General features: G+C 36.3%; 1 protein-coding gene across 4 annotated transcripts in view; it reads right to left on the bottom strand.

Annotated features, from left to right (window-relative positions):
* Window positions 1–24,008, bottom strand: part of PCDH11X (protocadherin 11 X-linked) — a 663,770-nt gene that overhangs the window by 439,839 nt on the left and 199,923 nt on the right. The window contains exon 4 of one of the 4 annotated variants that reach the window (XM_044937391.2): window positions 21,814–22,073. The exons of the other annotated variants lie outside the window; for them this stretch is intronic. Within the exon in view, the coding sequence (XP_044793326.1) occupies window positions 21,981–22,073 (93 nt within the window). The 3' untranslated portion in view covers window positions 21,814–21,980. Of the gene's footprint in view, window positions 1–21,813; window positions 22,074–24,008 lie in introns of those variants that run through there. 4 annotated transcript variants of the gene reach the window in all.

The raw sequence follows: 24,008 nt of genomic DNA on the forward strand, positions 1-24,008 counted from the left end.
ACCTCTTTTTAACCAACTATCTTTTATAATATCAGCTGCATTCCTTTGGGTAATAATGGGATAGTTGAAATTATGCAATTATACTGTATAGTATTTTAATTAAAAGATGTATCACTGAATACTTAAACATTATGTGTCTGCCAGAACCTACAATAATTACGCAAATGTGAGAGAGCAGGGGAAGAAAATACACATCTTTTCTGTTTATATTTCAATTAGATTGTGAAATTTAATTGCTGAAACTGAAAATGTCACATTTTCTAACAGAAACAAAAAGTTCAGAAATGCTGTTTTTTAGTTCTAAGCTACATCAAATTCTACAAATATTAAAATATAGCAAATTCATATTTATATGTATATGTTATATATGAACCCACAAAGTACAACTCAATTAGGTGATTCATTTTTAGATTTATAACAATATAGGGTCAGAAATCACAATGTTTTATTGTAATATTTCAATGTGGCATGGTGAACTAGATTCTTCCAAATTGATAAGTTCTTCTGAAGTTGAAAATAACACTTCTAATACAATTTTTCAGGTTATTTGATAATAATATGGAGTGTTAAGCATGGCTGAAACACATTATGTTAAAGTCCTATCAGCCTCAGAACAACTAAGCTAAGACTGAATAAGAGGAGATGTACAAGAGAAGTAAAAATATACTTTTGCTGTCAAAAGGGCTCTGGTCTAGAATTAGGAACATGAGTTTGGGAGATTTGTGTTGAACACAAACTAGCTGTGAGATCTTATGTACCATTCTTTACTCGCTCAGGACTCGGTTGGTTTAACTGTTAAATGGAAAGGAAAGGGAAAGGGAAAAGGAAAGGAAAGGGAAAAATAGATGCATTTGTAGTATGAGAGGGGAAATACTATTGTACATACAAATCTAAGGTATTTCTATTTTTATTTTACTGTTCATACTGAAGATAGATTGACTATTAATAGTTAATGGCATGGCCCTATTGGGAAAATATTAACATGCCTCAGAAAGAACTACAAAGAAAAGTGAACTCCCTATCCAAAATCCATTCTTCAGAAATCATCACTGCTAGCAATTTCTTCTCTTATAAGATTTAAAAAATAAATGCTAAGGCTTTCTATTTGAGTGAAAAGTTGTTTTTAAATCAGTTTATATTTGAAGACTTGCTTTTCCAACCCACTACACAGCTCTGATTTATTTTGTAGTACAGATGTGTGTGTGTTTGTGTGTGTGTAATGGGGGTGGAAGCAAATAGGCTGTAGTCAGAAGACCTTGTTCAAGTCCCAGCATTGTACCTTATCAGCTGGGTTGCTGGGTAAAAAGTGAAAACTCTAAGTATACATTTCTTATCAGTAAAATCAGAATAGTAATATTCCCTCTCAGAGCTATTAATGAAATAAGAATATGAACATGCTTTTTAAACAAGTGAAATATTAAGTTGTCATTATGAGTATAGTTTTTAGAAAACACAAATATTGATCTGTCTAGTAGGAACAATGGAATAAAGTACTCCCAAATTCAAGATGCCTACTCATATCATATTGTTAAGCTGTTCTGCCCTTGTTCTACTTTGTCAGCTCTCTGGGAATGTTGAAAACTGACTATGAAATAAAGAAACATTTCTGCTTATCTCCTTTTCACACAGCAGTCTCACCTACAGAAGTTGCTCACAACTTTCCAATAAATATATACAGGTAACTGAAAAAACAAAGGAAGAGCAAGGAAAGAAAGTGACACAAAATCAGTTCCCTTCAACATCTCTCCCATAAATTTAATTTCCCTTCACCCAACAAACTGTCAAAAGCAATAGGAAAAAATATAGGACAAAATCTTCAGGTAAAAAACACATTTTCTCTATATTCTAGGAAATAGTGTTCCAAATAAGTCAATTTACCTCTGAAAGTATCAAATATTCATGTGTTCAACTCACAGAATGTTGCCTTCTGAAAAAGCTTAGAGAACCAAAAGTACCATTCTGTAAACTTCCATTCCTTTATAGGTCAATGTGTTTGACTTCAGAGCATGTAACTAACAGTTGCTTAAAGAACTTTCTTAATTGAAGCTGGACTTATATTAAGAGATAGCTATAAGGAAACAGAGAATGGAAAACCAGTTCTTTCTAAACTGAAATAAAGAAATCAGGTTCCATGATTTGTGGAACTGACTTTGTGTTCTTTGTCAAGTCCCTTAATTGTTTGGTCCCTTTCTTACTCAACTATAAATTAAGTTTAACTCACAAGTGTCTCTAGAAGGCACTGAACTTAATGCCTGCTGTCAATAAAGTCAAAGCTTGGAATTGCACATATGACATACATGGCCTCTAATTCTTCTTTTAGCCATGAATGCAGGGGAAAGAAGGGTATCAAAAACTGGGGCTGCAAGGGCCCATCACCATGCTTCACATATAAGAATGATAAATTGTGTTTGTGTGAATGACCTCTATTTCTACTCTTCTGTGCCCTCACATGTAACTTAAGAATAGAATACAATAAAGAACAACCTTCCTAGCCACTATAATTTTATTTATCATTCCATATTCTTCTCTCCCATTCACTGTCTTTCATTTTATATTTTCTACTCATTATAATTCATTAAATTAGAGGAATATCATAACTTTGCATCTTCGTTCATTCCTTCTATTTGTGATAACTTTAAATGCATCCTCTGTTTTTCCTTTAAAAAGCAGAATGCACTTTAAACTACTGAAAACAAAAGTGAACAGACTGTTTCCCATTTTCATGTATCTTTAAAATGCTGACAACTTCAAATTCAGTATCTTTCATCGTTATGTAAAAAACATCTGCAAGAAAGATAGAAACTCAGTGACCCACAAATTATAGCTAGATTTGGCACCATTTAAATTAAATGTCAGCAGTTTCCTTCAGCTCAGGCCTTATCTCTTTCTCCTGTTTTTCAAGAGCTGTTGCTGAAGACCTAAGGGTCTAAACTTGTACTCTATTCATTACAGGTCATCTCACATTGCATGTTGCTAGGCCACAGAGGCACAGATATGAGATAGCGTATGATCTAGCACAATCTGTTGGTTCTCTAAACAAAATATATGTTAAGTGCTGCTGATGGAGGAAAGTCCAGAAGAGAAAACCACACTTTAGCAAGATCATTTTCAAATAGAAAAGAGGATGTAGAAACATTATTTAAGTTCAATGGGTATAAAACTTTATAGTATAACCACCAAAATTCTCTTTTAAGTGGCCTTCATGTAGCCACAGTAAATAAGTTTTCAAACAAAAATGCTATTGTTTATTAATATAACATGGTTTAATCATATTAACATTGGCTTGTATTTCTTTCTAGCTAAAAATCTGGATGTAGCCTACAATATAGAGTTTTAAGCAAGATTCAATGTCTTTATAGTCAACCAACTAATAAAAAGCATATAGTGTGAAAATTTTGCATCTTTAACAAAAATTAAATTCAAATTCTCTGAATCACTTCAGGGAGAAAAAAACAAGCCTTATGAATTTGTTACTTCTGCAATAGATGCTATCAACAATATACTAATAAAAATATTATCTGTCTAGTGGAAACAGTGCCAATTTGTCTTGAGGGCCATCTTATTAGCATTTTTCCAACATTATTAATTATTAACATCAATTCATATTTCAAAATTGAGACTTAAACTAATGTTCCTAACATCATGAACTTTTCTATAATGCTGCTATTCATAAGTATAATAAACATTAATCTTATATATATAGATGTCGACATGATCATGTTAACAAACTACATAGTAGAACTTTATAAGAATCTGACTTCCAGACCCGACTCCCAAATAATAGTGATAGAGCAAATATATCTTCTCTGGTTCTCAGTCGAATTATAGACTATTAAGTAATGTACTAAGATACATTGATACTTTTGTCCTAGGGCTTATAGAAAAAGTAAAACCTATTGGTAAGATACTAACATGCATGTAGGAACCAGATACAAATTTGAAGAAGACAATGCATTTTGTATTTGTGGCTAGACCTCTAATGAAAAAATGAATAGTGGATGCTGAATTTCTGACTTCTTCCATCCTGTGCCAACTTTCTCTGAAATTAAAATGGCAGAGCTGTAACTAACACAGATACCCTGGTAATTATTTAGTGAACCAGATGTGTCAATTCATTTTACTTTTGTTACAATAGCCAATCTGATATCTCTTCAAGGTCTTTCTGCATCACTTTGTTTAGATTGTGATTAGACTCTCTACTGGTTGATATGTCCCAAAGCAAATGTATTTTTTTTTTACTTGCAATATAGTTAAACAAAAAAGCATCAAAAGAGCTGTTGCATCCTAGCTTTATTTGTCTATCTATCTGTCTCTTTATTGGCAGTTTTATCATTTTTCAAAGTTGAAAAGTGATGACTTCTTCTCAGCAAAAATGAGAAATCATTAAACTGACCAAAGAAAAATGATAAATAGAAAACTATTACTAGATGCTGAACTTAAGCAGTCAAGAAAATGTCATAAAATGTTTTTATTCAATCTATTTCAAACTTCATGTGCCAAAACAGAACTCAAGTGTTAATATGTTTACATTAAAATAGAGGTTACTGATTAATAACTCATCCACTGTCAAATCAACTCTCATTTGCAACAAATTTACCTAATTCATCTGTTATATGTATTCTTAAAAGTAATTGTCATTCTAAAGTATTTTCAGTATGTAGAATCTTTCATAATGGATAGATCTTCTAGAAAGTTTGCTATAAAATGAATTTCCATGAAGTCTATTTTCCAATAGAGAGGCATGGCAGAGAGGTAAGGAATGTTGTTGGGATACTTAAGGGAGTTTTGTTTTTAGCATCCAGCTCTGATAACTAACAACACTTTTTAGAGGTATTTTAGAAAGAACAAGGCATTAAGAGTTACAACACTCATGATAATGACAAAATAGCTGCCATACCAATGGGCAGGTCTAGGATTTGCTACTAGCACTTCTACTGCAACTTTAGCAGGCAAGGGCCCCTCAAAGAGCAATGGGAAGCTTTCCTTCCCACCAGTGCTGAGGGATAATCCCTCATCTATAATAATGAAAACGTTATAAATTTCCAAACCCTTAGCTGAGAATCAACCGAAAATGCAATTTTCTCCATGGCTTTATTAATTTGATGAGAGGAAAAGTCATGCATGTTGATTTGCTGTTTATCATGTGATTGTTGGATTGGGACAATTGTGAAAAACAAATACAAAGACGTCAGAATTTACAGCAATTTTTCCAAAAATTTTGTGTTGTTAAAAGTTCATGTCAATGTATTGCAAACACCACTACAATATAGTAATTAGCCTCAAATTAAAATAAATTAATTTACAAAATACACAGAATATCAAAATTTAATAGCCCTCAATGATTCTAATTTGTGTTCTAAAAATGTCTGCCCTGTTCTTAATATTGATAATAATGCAAATGATTTATAAATCTCTTATGTTTAAATATTAGGGTTATGACTTTAAAAATCACATAGTACAATAGAAAGGCAATTCTTCAAGTCTGCAGAAAAATGAAGTCCACACAAATGCTGTACCATGAGTACATCTACTGTTGTGCTGTTTTAAATTGTTTCAAATACTATACTCACACAGTGTTCCATAGCAAACAGCAGTTGCAGTTGTACTGACTTTCAAATGGCTTTCACTCCAGTGGCAGAGGCTGTTTTATAATCCAGGTACACTCACATTTAACACAGTGCCCCAAGAGTAAAATAACAAACCATGGTTGACTATTTATCATTTCTACTTGAAAAATGAAGATCCATTATTTACTGATATTTAGGATGTAGTCATTAATGCCTTCAGCTGAAAAGCTACAAAAATGTCTAAATCTCCTTTTAAAAAAATAATAAGGCTTCTCATAGTAATTGTAACTTCCTTATATCTCTCTAAACATGGGAGTGATTTCACAAGACTCCTTTAATGTACACTATCCCATATTTCAAGATGTGAAAACGAATTCTGATTTTTTGAAAGCAAACTTTAACCTAGGTAAAATGTTTCTTATGCTAGGCACTATTCTAAATATTATGAATAAAGAAGGAACAAAGTAGACAATAATCACATGGAGCTTACACACTAATGGAGAGAGCAAAATACTCTACCCATAACTGTGTATTTTAAAATATTTTATGTTTTGAAGTATATTTTGAAAGGTAGAAATATATTTTCGTCTTGTAGTATGTTCTATGAGAACTTAATATGCTAGGATAAATTGCTAAGTCATGCAGTTCTGTCTGATGTGTCATTTTCAACTCTCAACTCCTATGAGGCTGTTCTCTTTAGTGGTTCACTTACAGTCAGCTGCCCTTCCTGTCAAATATGCCCTTACTTTTCCTCATCATTTACTTACTAGTACTGGCTTTTTGTTCTTATTTTTCTCATTGCCTACAAAATTCCTGCCCAGCTTTTTAAGCAACCTTGATGTATAAAGTTTAAATTCTACCTCATTTGTAATATCCTCCCAATCATTTCAGTCTTTATTTCCTCCTCCTCTGAACTTTTATAGTACCAATTAATTAATTATTGTTCCTTTCTGATTAATTTTGCAAAGACTAAACTCTTACAATATATCTAGAATGGATTTTAAAGGTCTTCAAATCTAATCTCATTTTATAGCAGAGAAAACTGGGTCTTAGAAGCTGAGTAATTTACTCAGTCATCCAGGTTACAAATGCAGAAGTAAGTTTGAAGCCTTAACACTTGATTCCCAGTGAAGATTTTTCCACTCCACCAAATCTGTTTATACATGACTATTTTGCCTTTTTTTTTTTTTTTTTTTTTTTTGGTCACTAATCTGTATTTTATAATAATAAAATACAATCAAATTCCAAACTCTTTAGCCTATGATAATATCTCTCAGGTTAATTCATTTATTTAATAGTACTTTCTATTGAATATATTTCTTCTTACTTAGGCCTCTCTGAAAAATCCTTGGAAATTTTTATCTGATTAACTAAAAGTGGACTGTTTCAGTCATTTCCCATGCTTGTTTAGTTCCTATTGTTTGAACTCATTTTTGTAAGAATCTTCCTTGAGGTAATCAATTCCCAAAGATCATACATACCTTTTTACTGCCCCTTCCATGCAACTTAACCTTCAAGTGACAGACCCACCACATTATTGCCAACTCCATGTTGCCCATATAGTGGGCAAAACTTCAACTACCAAATACAGCTTTTTCCTTTTGCTTGCTTTGCTTGCTGATTTATTGTGTTTTTATTTTACTAGTATTTCTTTTTAAAGGAGATAATATTGGGTTTTGGTGGCTTCCCTGGTGGCTTAGATGGCAAAATATCTGCCTGCAGTGCAGGAGACTTGGGTTCAATCCCTGGGTCAGGAAGATCCCCTGAAGAAGGGAATGTCAACCCACTCCAGTATTCTTGCCTGGACAGTTCCATTGACAGAGGAGCCTGGCAGGCTACTGTCCATGGAGTCACAAAGAGTCAAACACGACTGAGTGACTAACACAACACAATATTGGGTTTTAGCTTCCCTTCATAGGAAAATTAAAGATTTCACTTAAAAACAACTTTATTCTAATAGCAATTAAAAACTCTCAGTTAAAGGACAGCACTGGAAGCTTGAAATCCAAGAAGAGTAAGACTGTCTACATGTGAATAAAATATATGAATACCGGAAGCATCTTAGGTTTGCTTCTAGGAAATTCTAAAAAGAAGATTGCCATATTGCAAAATTCAAAACATTTCAGGGGCTTCAGGCACCTAGATTAGAAAGGTGAAATGGGTTGAGTGGAACAACTCAACAGAATGCTTTGAAGGCACTTCTATCTTAGTGCTTGGGTCTGATTTTTAGAATTAGAAAGAGAATTTGCCCTCTGGTTTTCAGAAATTTGAGTAATTGGGTGGCTACCAGCAGGTTGTTCAAGTTGCTGAATGTGTATACCTAGAGAGATTACGATTTAAGGTGGCCATATTCCACATACCAATCAGAGAACTGGAAATGACTCAATTCACTAATTTTGGTATGGTTTCCATGCTGAGGCCTAAGGCAAAATCACTCTATATGTTACCAGAAGAGTGGTAGAAAAATATTACTCACACAGAACCCTGCTCTATAACACTTTTGAGAAAAATCTTTGTAGGCATTTTTTTTCCTCCCTAAAATTTCTTTTTCACCTTTTATATAGTTCGTGAGGTTCTCATGGCAAGTATACTGGGGTGGTTTGCCATTCCCTCCTCTAGTGGGTCATGTTTTGTCAGAACTTTCTGCTGTGACCTGTCCATCTTGGGTGGCCCTTAACAGCATGGCTCATAGCTTCATTGAGTCACACATGCCCTTTCTCCACAACAAGGCAGTGATCCATCAAGTTAGGAGAGAGAAACATCAACAACCTCAAATATGCAGATGATGCCACTCTAATGGAAGAAAATGAAGAGGTACTAAAGAGTCTCTTGAAGAGGGTGAAGGAAGAGAGCAAAAGAGCCAGCATAAGACGAAATATTAAAAAAAAAAAAAAGCCTAAGATCATGGCATCTGGTCCCATTACTATATGGCAAATAGAAGGGGAAAAGGTGAAAATAGTGATAGATTTCCTCTTCTTGGGCTCCAAAATAACTTCAGACAGTGACTGCAGCCATGAAATCAGAAGACAATTGCTTCTTGACAGGAAAGCGATGACAAACCTAGACAGTGTGTTGAAAAGCAGAGACATTACTCTGCCAACAAAGGTCCATATAGTCAAGGCTATGGTCCTCCCAGTGGTCATGTATGTTTATGAGAGCTGGACCATAAAGAAGGTGAGCGCTGAAGGATTGATGCCTTCAAATTGTGGTGCTGGAGAAGACTCCTGAAAGTCCCTTGGCTAGCAAGGAAATCAAACCAGTCAATCTTGAGGGAGATTAGTTTTGAATATTCACTGAAAGGACTGATGCTGAAGCTGAAGCTCCAGTATTTTGTTTATCTGACGTGAACAAATGACTCATTGGAAAAGTCCCTGATGCTGGGAGAATTGAAGACAGAAGAGAGGGCATCAGAGGATGAGATGGCTGGACGGTATCACCAATGCAATGACAATGAACTTGGGCAAACTCCGGGAGATGGTAAGGGACAGGAAGGTCTGTCTTGCTGCAGTCCATAGGGTCACAAAGAGTGGGACACGACCGGGTGACTGAACAACAACAACAAAGATTTCTTTAAAGACTCTAACTGCAAAATTATATTTATTTATATTTATTTATTTTCTTTTTTATTTTAAATATAAATTTATTTATTTTAATTGGAGGTTAATTACTTTACAATATTGTATTGGTTTTGTCATACATCAACATGAATCTGCCACAGGTATACATGTGTTCCGCATTCTGAACCCCCCTCCCTCCTCCCTCCCCGTACCATCCCTCTGGGTTGTCTCAGTGCACCAGCCCCAAGCATCCAGTATCATGCATCGAACCTGTACTGGCGATTCGTTTCATATATGATACTATACATGTTTCAATGCCATTCTCCCAAATCATCCCATCCTCTCCCTCTCCCACAGAGTCCAAAAGACTGTTCTATACATCTGTGTCTCTTTTGCTGTCTCACATACAGGGTTATCATTACCATCTTTCTAAATTATATTTAAATCTCTAACAAAATTATAGCTTAAATCTGTATCTCAAAAATTAGATCAATATCTAGTATTACATGAAAGAGTTTTAAACATAAATTTCCCTCCAACTACTGTGTCAAAAAATAATAAAATTTTTTGTAGAAAGTATTTATGTGAAATATATCATGCAAGTGCATATATGTCCCCTAAGTGTGAAGAGACAGAAATGGATGACTCCTGTCCTCCCTATTCTTAAATTGCTTCTTACCTATGAAATGGAGCAGGACTCTATGGCGACATTCCAGGTACAAATCCCCGGTTTCCTGTTTGTAGGAAATAAGTTTCATTCAGCCTCCTTGAAGTTCTCTGAATTCCAAAGGACAAATTCAAGCAGTTGCTAATCAGGGAAGGAAACAACTACAGAAACTAATGAGGAGCAGCCAAGAGACACTAGTGCAGCCTTGGGGCAGGGTCCTGGTTCCTCCTCAGTTCAGATCAGTTCAGTAGCTCAGTCATGTCCGACTCTTTGAGATCCCATAGATTGCAGCATGTCAGGCTTCCCTGTCCATCACTGACTCCTGGAGCTTGCTCAAACGCATGTCCATTGAGTCACTGATGCCATGTAACCATCTCATCTCTGTCATCCCCTTCTCCTCCTGTATTTCCCAGCATCAGGATCTTTTCAAATGAGTCAGTTCTTTGCATCAGGCAGCCAAAGTATTGGAGTTTCAGCTTCAACATCAGTCCTTCCAATGAATATTCAGAACTGATTTCCTTTAGGATGGACTTGTTGGATCTCCTTGCTGTCCAAGGGACTCTCAAGAGTCTTCTCCAACACCACAGTTCAAAAGCATCAATTCTTCAATGCTCAGCTTTCTTTATTTTCCAACTCTCACATCCATACATGACTACTGGAAAAACCGTAGCTTTGACTAGGCAGACCTTTGTCTACAAAGTAATGTCTCTGCTTTTTAATATGCTGTCTAGGTTGGTCTTAGCTTTTCTTCAAAGCAAGAAGTACGTGTCTTTTCATCTCATCACCATCTGCAGTGATTTTGGAGCCCAGGAAAATAAAGCCTGTCACTGTTTCCATTGTTTCGCCATCTATTTGCCATGAAGTGATGGAGTGGTACATAACAAAACACCTTTGAGTTCTTCTGCTGGAACTAAGGCCCACAGCCAGATGGAGAATGGTACCCTCAGGCTAAACACAACATTCCTGCAGCAGTACCCTGTCATTTCACCAAACACCAATCAGAAAAAGTCGCACATCCTGCAACCCTGACTCCAAGTTTGGCTGTAAAATCCTCTTCGTGGAAACCATTGGGGAGTTCGGGGTTTTGAACACAAGTCACACATTCTCCTTGCTCAGCCCAGAAATAAACATTTCTCTGATCCAAACTCTAATGTTTTGGTTTGTTTGGCCTCACAGTTCATGGGATACACAAACTTGTATTTGGTAACACCTACCGTTTCTTTGGGTTTCCCTGGTGGCTCAGATGGTAAAGAATCTGTTTGCAATGCAGGAGACCTGGGTTCAATCCCTGGGCCAGAAAGATCTCCTGGAGAAGGGAATGGCAACCCATTCCAGTATTCTTGCCTGGAGAATCCCTTGGACAGAGGAGCCTGCCAGGCTCAAGTCCATGGGGACCTGAGAGTTGGACATTACTGAGCTATCATAGTTTCTGTTTTCTTATTAATATCAAGACTTTCACCTGGGTGAAGTTAAAACAACTGTTTGTGGAACCCCAGTATCAAGGTGTTTCAGTCTGCTATATCCTGCTCCCAAAACACACACTCCCTTAGTTTGCAAGCACAAGTGTACACTTTTAGTGTCAAAATTTTCATCAGAGGTTTCAGAAGGAAAGTAAAATTCTTCCTGGGGAATAATTTGATAGCATGGTTTTTATGGTAAATGCACCCCCTTGTTGACCACTAGCCAAAATCAGCTCTGTGCATATAGGCACTTGGGATTAATTTTCATCATCTATAGATACCGTTTCATTAGGCGTTTCAGAATTAAATTACATGCCCCCCAGCCCCAAAACTGAAGCATGCATTCAGGTAGAAAACATGCAGAGTAAATAAAATGAAGATTGTATTAAGGTCCAACTTCAGTGATTTTAACTCAGCCTGCTTTATAAAACACCTAGAAGTATTGAACTATCTCTATAAATATGGATGAACTTTGAGTAACTATAATGGATAGAAAAAAAGGAAAAAGTGGGAATTAGAGATAGGGTCAGAGAATGAAATCTAGAATTAATGAAATGCGAATTATTGCTATTGTTTAAAATGTACATTGCTTCAAACTGTGCTTTGCATAGAAATGACAAGCTTTTCTGGATTGAATATTTTAAATACAAAAAAATAGAACAAGGAGATAGATTTGAATCCAAATCCAAACTCCAGTCATCAAGCATGGATGACAGAAACACAGTTCCCCTATAATTTTCATGTTCATTCAGTGTTGCTGTTGTTCAGCAGCCCAGTCATGTCTGACTCTTTGCAATCCCATGGACTGCAGCTTCCCTGTCCCTCATCATCTCCCAAGTTCACGTCCATTACATCTATGAAGCCATCCAGCCATCTCATCCTCTGATGCCCTCTTCTGCCTTCTATCCTTCCCAGCATCAGGGACTTTTCCAATCAGTCAGCTGTTTGCATCAGATGACCAAAATACTAGAGCTTCAGCTGCAGTATCAGTTCTTCCAATGAATATTCAGGGTTGATTTCCTTTAAGATTGACTGGTTTGTCTCCTTGCTGCCCAAGGGACTCTCAGGAGTCATCTCCAGCAACAAAGTTCAAAGGCATCAATTCTTTGGTACTCTTCCTTCTTCATCGTCCAGCTCTCATAAACCTATTTGACCACTGGGAAGACAATAGCCTTGACTAGGAGGACCTTTGTTGGCAAAGTGATGTCTCTGCTTTTCAACACACTGTCTAAATTTTTCATAGCTTTCCTGCCAAGAAGCAATCATCTTCTGATTTCTTGGCTGCAGTCATCATCTGCAGTGATTTTAAAGCCCAAGGAAAGAAAATCTGTCACTACTTCCACTGTTTCCCCTTCCATTTGTCATGAAGCAATGGGGTCAGATGCTATGATGATTCCTGGGTCGGGAAGATCCCCTGGAGAAGGGTTAGGCTACCCACTCCAGTATTCTTGGGCTTCCCTGGTGGCTCAGATGGTAAGGAATACACCTGCAATGTAGACCTGGTTTTGATCTCTGGGTGGGGAAGATTCCCTGGAGGAGGGCATGGCAACCCACTCCAGTATTCTTGCCTGGCAAATCCCATGGACAGAGGAGCCTGGCAGGTTACAGTCCATATTGTGGCACAGAGCTGGACATGACTGAAGTGACTTAGCACAGCACAAACAGTCATGATCTTAGCTCTTTTTTAATATTTAGTTTTAGCTGTTTTTTTCACTCCCCTCCTTCACCCTAATCAAGAAGTTCTTTAGTTACTTTTCACTTTCTGCAGTGAGAGCGGTATCATCTACATATCTGAGGTTGTTGATGTTTCTCTCGCCTATCTTTCTTCCAGCGTGTAACTCATTCAACCCAGCATTTCTCATGATGTGCTCAGCATATAATTTAAATTAAGAGGGTGACAGCAGATAATCCTCTTGTACTCATTTCTCAATCTTGAACCAATCTCTTGTTTCTTTTTTTTTTTTAATTTTATTTTATTTTTAGACTTTACATAACTGTATTAGTTTTGCCAAATATCAAAATGAATCCACCACAGGTATACATGTGTTCCCCATCCCGAACCCCCCTCCCCATTCCATCCCTCTGGGTCGTCCCAGTGCACCAGCCCCAAGCATCCAGTATCGTGCATTGAACCTGGACTGGCAACTCGTTTCATACATGATATTTTACATGTTTCAATGCCATTCTCCCAAATCTTCCCACCCTCTCCCCCTCTCACAGAGTCCATAATCTCTTGTTTCATAGAGTGTTCTAACTTATAATGTAGAAAGCTTCCTCAACATTTATACATTAATTGCATAATGTTTAAAGTATAAATTATAATATTCCCACAATAAGAGTATGAATAAAAAATAAAATTTAATGTCTAGTTGAAGCAAAGTAATGTGGATGGGCACTTCAAAAATGCCTCCTCTATATTTGATTCTGGGACTGTATATAATCTATGTGTTCTTTCTTTTTTGTCAAATGGAGATAAAAATAACACCTATAGCTGAAGGTGTATTGCAGGGATTGTGAATACTGCAATCAATATAAAATACTCAAACACACTAGTGCACTAAATAAAATAGCTCAGAGTATGCAAGAAGGAGATTATTATTTTTTTCATATGTGTGTATATGTGTGCACACACATGCATGCAAAATATTCCTCATTCACTGTATTTGGTGTGTGCCTCATTTAAAATTGTTATATAGGTACAGCATCTACATACTAAAAATTGTTTTGCTACTACTGGAATAATTGAACATACAAAAAATATATTACCAACTAAGTTATGAGGGAAGCTATTTTGAACACACTGCATTTTCAGAACATCAAAAGACATGCTTTCTTACTCATACAATTTTCAGACTTATTTTAAAGTACTTGTGTTCTGATTTTAAAAGATGTTTAAAATAATAGAGATTACATTTTTCAAGGTTAGTACCAGGAAATTGTGCATCTAGCTCTTCATGAACAACAAAACTGGTCTTTTGTTATTTTAGGGATTAAAGAGGACTTTGAAAATTAGGAATTTTATTTAGGGTATATTTCACTTTACTTGTAAAGGCCAGAGTTATTTATATTTCCTTCTAACCACCATAAAATCTTAGTGCTTCAGTTTTGACTGCTAACATGTGACAACATAACAAATTTATATGTCTCTCTAGTATTGGAAGATTTACTTGCATATTTTAGGGCTGAGGTTTAAATATTTACTCCTGAAAGATTATAAAGTAGAAATAAAATTAGTGGCTTCGTACAGAGTTTTTCACTTTATCACCTGAATGGTATTTCACTTTAATATAAACTTGACATTAGCTTTCCATAGGAGCACTGTGTTTTTAAAAACCTGATAATTTCCAATATATATGAAAACGGTGACATCATCTTGACATTGTAAAAGATATACATAAGGTCTATGAAGACACAGAAAAATAAGTGAGGCAGCTGCATTTATTATAAAGACTTTCAGAGAATAGAGATTTTAAGTATGACTATAGTACTGTGTGCCAGGTGGTGGTTTTGACCTAATTATTCATGTGATTACTTCATAGATTGATGTATTTGATATGTTTTAAAGATTATTCATTTTAATAGTTTTAAATGTCCTTTTAATAGTTCTACAAAAGGATTATTTTCTGTCAACTAATGATATTAAAAACATTACACTAAATAATAAACACCTTAGTTTCATATTACATGGGTTGCTTCAATGTGTAAGTCCATTTCAAAACTAAACCCATACATAATTCTTTCACTATTTTGAGGGATCAACTAAAATAAACTATTTCAATTTGCATTCTACTAGAACATTTTCCTTCCAAGCTATTTTCCACAGATAGAGTTAGTGTATAAATATTCAAGAAAAATGAGGATTTGTTAAAGGATTTGATGTTATACAATGCACTGCACAATTCATTCAAAAAATCACTTCATATATTTTATGTTTAACATTTAAAAATTAGTATTGTATAGATTTTGAGGGTGAGTATTCCTATTGCCTGATCTGAAATACAAAAATGTTAACAGTTTTTGAGATGCTGCAGACCACTACTTTTCACCAAAACAGTTTCAATGTAGCTATGGTTCTCCTATTAGAATTTCATAGTAAACAATTTCTGTGAGTACTTCTTACCAATTTTACTCATTTCAACATTAGTTTCAATTTCATCTTCTGTGTGAGGAATAGTTAACCCTAATTTTATCATGGTGTGATCAAGGAAGTCCTACTGTTGTTCTGTCACTCAGTTGTATTCGACTCTGAAACCCAGTTGACTGCAGCATGCCAGGCTTTCCTGTCCTTCACTGTCTTCCAGAGTTTGCTCAAACTCATGTGCACTGAATCGGTGATGCCATCCAACCATCTCATCCTCTGTTGTCCCCTTCTCTCCCTGCTTTTCAATCTTTCCCAACTGTGTATTGAAAGTGGAAAGCTGTTGTGGGTCTATTTCTAGTATTGAAAAATAACAGCAAAAACAAAAATCCAGGAAGACATATCATTTTGGACCAAGCAGTTATAAAAGGAGAAAAACAGTTAAACAAGCTAAGGTGAAATCACAGATGGTTCTCACCATATATGTCAATTATTTTAAAGATTATATCAAAAGCTGGAAATAAACTTTTAACCTGTTATTGTTTTTTTATTATTTTATTTTATTTTTTTTACTTTACCATATTGTATTGGTTTTGCCATACATCAACATGCATCCAGCATGGGTGTGCACGTGTTCCCCATCCTGAACCTCCATCCCACCTCCCTCCCCATACCATCCCTCTGGGTCATCCCAGTGCACCAGCCCCAAGCTTCCTGTATCCTGCATCAAACCTGGACTGGAGATTCATTTCTTATATGATATTTATATGTTTATTGCCATTCTCCCAAATCATCCCCTCCTCCCTCTCCCATAGAGTCCAAAATACTATTCTATACATCTGTGTCTCTTTTGCTGTCTCGTATACAGGGTTGTCATTACCATCTTTCTAAATTCCATATATATGTGTTAGTATACTGTATTGGTGGTTTTCTTTCTGGCTTACTTCACTCTGTATAATAGGCTCCAGTTTCATCCACCTCATTAGAACTGATTCAAATGTATTATTTTTAATGGCTGAGTAATACTCCATTGTGTATATGTACCACAGCTTCCTTATCCATTAAACTGTTATTGTTACTTACATTCTAGTCTGAACAAAATAGAGAACATCATGGTTAACATAGTTTATGTGCTCTCTTTTAAGTTTGTCGAAAATTTTTTTCCTATTTTCAAATGTCAAATCTGATGTACTGATAGATTAAAAATTACTTGTTACCTTCTTAGTACTCTACCTGCAAAAATAATTTTAAGCAACTGTTTATGATTTATGTATGCATCAAAAACAATTTTTATTCCAAAGTATAGAAATATAAACTTTTGTTTTAACAATAGTTTCAAGTCATGAAACAAATGGAGGAAGGGAAATATGATAAAGAAAAATACTTTAGTTGCCAGTCCAGGTTCAATGCATGAAACTGGATGCTTGGGGCTGGTGCACTGGGACGACCCAGAGGGATGGTGTGGGGAGGGAGGAGGGAGGAGGGTTCAGGATGGGGAACACATGTATACCTGTGGCGGATTCATTTTGATATTTGGCAAAACTAATACAATTATGTAAAGTTTAAAAAATTAAATTAAATTAAAAAAAGCATCTAATAAAAATTACATTTTTAGTATATTTTATGTGTCTTATTATTAAAATTTTTAATGTATTGATTTTGGAAATATCCCCATTTTCCGAACTCAGATACAAACATTTTTAACAATTTCTGAGGTACTAGAGACCATTACGTTTTTCATCAGTTTCAATGTAGCTATGCTTTCAAAACTATTGGAATTTCCATCTAAACTGCTTTTGTAAGTATTTCTTCAGTCAGTTCAGTTGCTCAGTCGTGTCTGACTCTTTGCGACCCCATGAATCACAGCACGCCAGGCCTCCCTGTCCATCACCAACTCCTGGAGTTCACTCAGATTCACGTCCATCGAGTCAGTGATGCCATCCAGCCATCTCATCCTCTGTCGTCCCCTTCTCCTCCTGCCCCCAATCCCTCCCAGCATCAGAGTCTTTTCCAATGAGTCAACTCTTTGCATGAGGTAGCCAAAGTACTGGAGTTTCGGCTTTAGCATCATTCCTTTCAAAGAAATCCCAGGGCTGATCTCCTTCAGAATGGACTGTTTAGATCTCCTTGAAGTCCAAGGGACTCTCAATAGTCTTCTCCAACACCACAGTTCAAAAGCATCAATTCTTCGGTGCTCAGCCTTCTTCACAGTCCAACTCTCACATCCATACATGACCACAGGAAAAACCATAGCCTTGACTAGATGGACCTTTGTTGGCAAAGTAATGTCTCTGCTTTTGAATATGCTATCAAGGTTGGTCATAACTTTCCTTCCAAGGAGTAAGCCGCTTTTAATTTCATGGCTGCAGTCACCATCTGTAGTGATTTTGGAGACCAGAAAAATAAATTCTGACACTGTTTCCCCATCTATTTCCCATGAAGTGGTGGGACCGGATGCCATGATCTTCGTTTTCTGAATGTTGAGCTTTAAGCCAACTTTTTCACTCTCCACTTTCACTTTCATCAAGAGGCTTTTGAGTTCCTCTTCACTTTCTGCCATAAGGGTAGTGTCATCTGCATATCTGAGGTTATTGATATTGCTCCCAGCAATCTTGATTCCAGCTTGTGCTTCTTCCAGCCCAGCGTGTCTCATGATGTACTCTGCATATAAGTTAAATCAACAAGGTGACAATATACAGCCTTGATGAACTCCTTTTCCAGTTCCATGTCCAGTTCTAACTGTTGCTTCCTGACCTGCATATAGGTTTCTCAAGAGGTAGATCAGGTGGTCTGGTATTCCCATCTCTCAGAATATTCAACAGTTTATTGTGATCCACACAGTCAAAGGCTTTGGCATAGTCAATAAAGCAGAAATAGATGTTTTTTCTGGAACTCTCTTGCTTTTTCTATGATCCAGCGTATGTTGGCAATTTGATCTCTGGTTCCTCTGCCTTTTCTAAAACCAGCTTGAACATCAGAAAGTTCACGGTTCACATATTGCTGAAGCCTGGCTTGGAGAATTTTGAGCATTACTTTACTAGCATGTGAGATGAGAGCAATCGTGCGGTAGTTTGAGCATTCTTTGGCATTGCCTTTCTTTGGGATTGGAATGAAAACTGACCTTTTCCAGTCCTGTGGCCCCTGCTGAGTTTTCCAAATTTGCTGGCATATTGAGTGCAGCACTTTCACAGCATCATCTTTCAGGATTTGGAATAGCTCAACTGGAATTCCATCACCTCCACTAGCTTTGTTCATAGTGATGCTTTCTAAAGCCCACTTGACTTCACATTCCAGGATGTCCAGCTCTAAGTCAGTGATCACACCATTGTGATTATCTGGGTCGTGAAGATCTTGTTTGTGCAGTTCTTCTGTGTATTCTTGCCATCTCTTCTTAATATCTTCTGCTTCTGTTAGGTCCATACCATTTCTGTCTTTTATCGAACTCATCTTTGTATGAAATGTTCCTTTGGTATCTCTCATTTTCTTGAAGAGATCCCTAGTCTTTCCCATTCTGTTGTTTTCCTCTATTTCTTTGCATTGATCGCTGAAGAAGGCTTTCTTACCTCTTCTTGCTATTCTTTCGAACTCTGCATTCAGATGTTTATATCTTTCCTTTTCTCCTTTGCTTTTTCTTCTCTTCTTTTCACAGCTATTTGTAAGGCCTCCCCAGACAGCCATTTTGCTTTTTTGCATTTCTTTTCTATGGGAATGGTCTTGATCCCTGTCTCCTGTACAATGTCAGGAACCTCATTCCATAGTTCATCAGGCACTCTATCTATCAGATCTAGGCCCTTAAATCTATTTCCCACTTCACTGTACAATCATAAGGGATTTGATTTAGGTCATACCTGAATGGTCTAGTGGATTTCCCTTCTTTCTTCAATTTAAGTCTGAATTTGGCAATAAGGAGTTCATGGTTTGAGCCACAGTCAACTCTTGGTCTTGTTTTTGCTGACTGTATATAGTAAGAACTCAATAAACCTTCTTATTCCTCTTTTTACACTCTCTAAGTGCTTGACCATCAGATGGATTAAAGTGTAATACAGTAACTAAAATAAAATATAAACCAAATAATTCACACCAACTATCATTCTCACAATGATTATAATGATTTTATGAAATACGTGAAAAACAGGTAATTTCAGTTTTCAGAAAAAAATAACTAAACAGAATTAATTGATTGTCAAAATTTGAATTTATTAATTCATATTTACTAATTCAAAATTGCTAAACAGTATAGAAAATATAATATTCACTACCATATAAACTAGGCACCACTTAATCAGATTAAAATATTTATGTATATATACTATACCTAAATATTTGATTCATTTGCTCCTGTTTAACTTTTGTTCACAAGCTTATACAATTCGTTCATTCCCCTAATCTACCATGGCATTTGATCACTTCCATGACATCCTGGTGCAGTGAATTCTGTAAGTTTAAATATAATATTTAATGTCAATTTCAAGGATATTGTATCAGATCACAATACTTGAAAAGTCAACAGCATTTTGTATCATTTTCAGAGCACATATCATTCATTATGAACTCTTACACATGCTATTTACATTCTCAACTAGGATATGCCAGTCATTCAATTCCCACTATAAAGATATTTCCACACACATCAAACAACTAATTGTTAAACTGCAATTTGAGAGTTTGAGAGTGTCTTAAAGTGTACTGTCTAGGTAAACTCCTGTTAAATTTAAACTTCAGTAAGTGTAATAACATCCTTATTTTCTTCCTCTGCCTAATATTTGCATTCAACTTAGGCTACGTTTTTTTTTTTTTTTTCTAGATTTACAGTAACTATTCATATACTCCATCAAGTCTGATAAATTAATCATAGTCCTTTTAGCATATTCTCTATTCAAAGCAATCACTTCTTATATAATATATATGAATAAATGATGCTCCTTTGCATGATATAAGGCTATGTTTTTACTATAGGTGCCTGCAAAGAATTCAAACCACAAGGGTCAAGTTTCATTAGGTTTTTCATTTTACAAAACCCCAGGGTAAATAGTGCAGTCTTTTATATGCATAATGAGTGAAGTGTTACTCAGTGCAACATTCAAGAACATATTCACAGCCTACTGTCAGTAGTGAGTACAGATAAGGGGAATCACTATAATAAATCTTGAAACTTAATTTCCAGTCTAGGTGTCTATTTGTCTCAACTTTTTTTTATTTTTAACTGAAAAATAAGTGCAGAGAAATACATGTACTTTTACCTGGCCATTTATTTCGACTATAAACTAGACTAAGTTTAACTTTTGATGGTGGACAAATTATTAATACTCTCCTAGTAAATAAGGGCCCTTAATACAATACTTCCTCCTTCAAAATCTTGTGAATTATGACACCTACTCAAGTCTAAGTGAAGTCGCTCAGTCATGTCCAACTCTTAGCGACCTCATGGACTGCAGCCCACCAGGCTCCTCCACCCATGGGATTTTCCAGGCAAGAGTACTGGAGTGGGGTGCCATTGCCTTCTCCGAAAGAAAGCACTGCTGCTGATGCTGCACTCAAGTCTAAGCCAATGTCTAATTAAGTAGTAGATTCAGAACCTGAAAACAGATTCTGTAGGTGTTACACTGCCTCTCTCAGTATTCTCAGTATGTTGTTTTTGTTTTTTTTCTCCATCTTCCCCATAAGCAATGGGGGAAATTCTCAGAAAGATTATGACAGATATCAAAGATATGCTGCATGAGCTTCAGTTCAGTTCAGTTCAGTTGCTCAGTCATGTTCAACTCTTTGGGACCCCGTGAACCACAGTACACCAGGCCTCCCTGCCAATCACCAACTTCCAAACTCATGTCCATTGAGTCAATGATGCCATCCAACGATCTCATCCTCTGTTGTCCCCTTCTCCTCCTGCCCTCAATCTTTCCCAGTATCAGGGTCTTTTCAAATGAGTCAGCTCTCCGCGTCAGGTGGCCAAAGTATTGGAGTTTCAGCTTCAATATCAGTCCTTCCAATGAACACCCAGGACTGATCTCCTTTAGGATGGACTGGTTGGATCTCCTTTCAGTCCAAGGGACTCTCAAGAGTCTTCTCCAACACCACAGTTCAAAAGCATCAATTCTTCAGCTCTCAGCTTTCTTCACAGTCCAACTCTCACATCCATACATGACTACTGGAAAAACCATAGCCTTGACTAGATGGACCTTTGTTGACAAAGTAATGTCTCTGGTTTTTAATATGCTGTCTAGGTTGATCATAGCTTTTCTTCCAAGGAGCCAGTGTCTTTTAATTTCATGGCTGCAGTCACCATCTGCAGTGATTTTGGAGCCCCAAAACATAAAGTCAGCCACTATTTCCACAGTTCCCCCATCTATTTCCCATGAAGTGGTGGAACCGGATGCCATGATCTTAGTTTTCTGAATGTTGAGCTTTAAGCCAACTTTTTCACTCTTCTCTTTCACTTTCATCAAGAGGCTCTTTGGTTCTTCTTCACTTTCTGCCATAAGGGTGGTGTCATCTGCATATCTGAGGTTATTTGTATTCTCCCGGAAATCTTGATTCCAGCTTGTGCTTCTTCCAGCCCAGCATTTCTCATGATGTACTTTTCACGTAAGCCAGCGTAGGAGCAGTGGCTGTGTGGCGCAGGAGCGGCAGAGAGGATCTACCCCACGTCCAAGGTCAGGAGCAACGGCCAAGAGGAGATAACCTATGTCCAAGGTAAGGAGCAGTGGCTGTGCTTTGCTGGAGCATCCGTGAAGAGATACCCCACGTCTAAGGTAAGAGAAACCCAAGTAAGGTGGTAGGCACTGAGAAAGGACATCAGAGGGCTGACAGACTGAAACCACAATCACAGACAACTAGCCAGTCTGATCACATGGACCACAACCTTGTCTAACTCAATGAAACTAACCATGCTGTGTGGGACCACCCAAGACAGGCAGGTCATGGTGGAGAAGTCTGACAGAATGTGGTCCACTGGAGAAGGGAATGGCAAACCACTTCACTATTCTTGCTTCCAGAACCCCATGAACAGTATTCATGAGCTTAGACAAATCCTTTCACTTACCTGTTTCCTGATATTCCTCATCAATAAAGTGAAAGAATAAGACAAGGAAGCTCTTCTACTTTCATGAGGCTAAATTCCCTGCCATTTACCTTGTTTACAATATCAGTCATATCACAAGATTTTTTTTTTTTTAATCTCCTTTGAAAGGCAGGATGCTTGATTATTAAGAACATGGCCTCTAGAGCCAAGAAGCCTAGATCTTTTCATTACCACTTACTAGTTCAACCAATTATCTAAACTCTCTGTTCCTCAGTTTGCTTATCTATGAAATGGGGAGGATAATGGAATCTATACCATACAGTTATTGTGAAAATTAAATTAATTGGCATATTAAAACATTTAGAAAAGTCCTTAACACTTAGATAGATGGTGAATTTGTTATGTGAGCTATGTGCTAATGACAACAACCTGGAATCAAATTGACTTATCACTATTTTTCTGAGCAATTTCCAAAAAGACTGTCTTGCATTGAAGAACATTCAGATATTCTGAACAAATATGTGGCATGCTTATGTGTATTAATTTCCTGTCAATTTCCTGTCACTGCTGTAACAAATCACCATAGACTAGTGGTTTAACAAAATCTGTATTATAGACTAGTTTAACAAAATCTATATTATAGTTCTGGCCATCAGAAATCCAAAATGGGTCTTGCTGGGCTCTAAAGGCAAGGTGTCAGTTGGGCACTGTTCCTTCCTGGAGGCTCTTGGGAAGAATCCCTTTCTAATTTCCTAAGCCACTCATATCCCCCTTTTCTCCATTTTCAAAGCCTGTAGAGGTCAGAATGCCCAGCTTCCCATCACCATGATCTCCTGATCTGTCCTTCTCTTCCACATTTAATTCCACTTTTGATTACATAGAACTCACCTGGATAATTCAGGCTACTATGCCTATCTTAATATCATCTGGTTAGCAAACTTAATTCCATCTGAAAATTTAATTAGCCTTTGTTACCTAAAGTTTCACATTCACTGATTCCAGGGATTACAACATGAATGTCTTTGGGAGGACATTATTCATCATAGCACAGCATATATTTTTTACATTGAAGCCCACAAAATATGAGTTAGTTTTTTTCATTTTTATTAATTCAAGAACATGTTTCTTTTGATTTAGAATTTCCAGGAAGTGTTCCTTCTTAGAGTCTATGTGAAATTGCAGATCCTCTGAATCTGGTTTAAGACTTAGTAGGACATAAACATTGCTTGCTTTTCCTAAAGGTTATATGTAACAAAAGTATTTTTAAGCTCTGAAAGATATTTGTAATAGAGATCTAAGGTTCTATCATCCAGAATATCTTAAGACTTCTACTATAGTCTCAAAGCTAAGAGCATGGATTCTAGATATAAGTGACTGTGTTTGAGATTTATCACTTACTAATTGCTTTATCTTCACCTAACTATGCTATGCCTCATTTCCTAATCTGGAAAACAGAATTCAAAATATTTCATAAATAATATAATATGCATTAATAGAACAGAGTCTGACACTCAGTTAAGTGGTATATACATGTTTACTATTATTACCAAGTTATAATAAATGTTGAAATTATTTAAAATAAATTATTAAAATAATATTAATAGATCTTGACTGATTTTATAAGTACTAATTTAAGATCATGGCATCCACTTCCATCACTT

Source organism: Bubalus bubalis, chromosome X (assembly GCF_019923935.1).
Source record: "Bubalus bubalis isolate 160015118507 breed Murrah chromosome X, NDDB_SH_1, whole genome shotgun sequence".
Taxonomy (NCBI): Eukaryota; Metazoa; Chordata; class Mammalia; order Artiodactyla; family Bovidae; genus Bubalus; species Bubalus bubalis.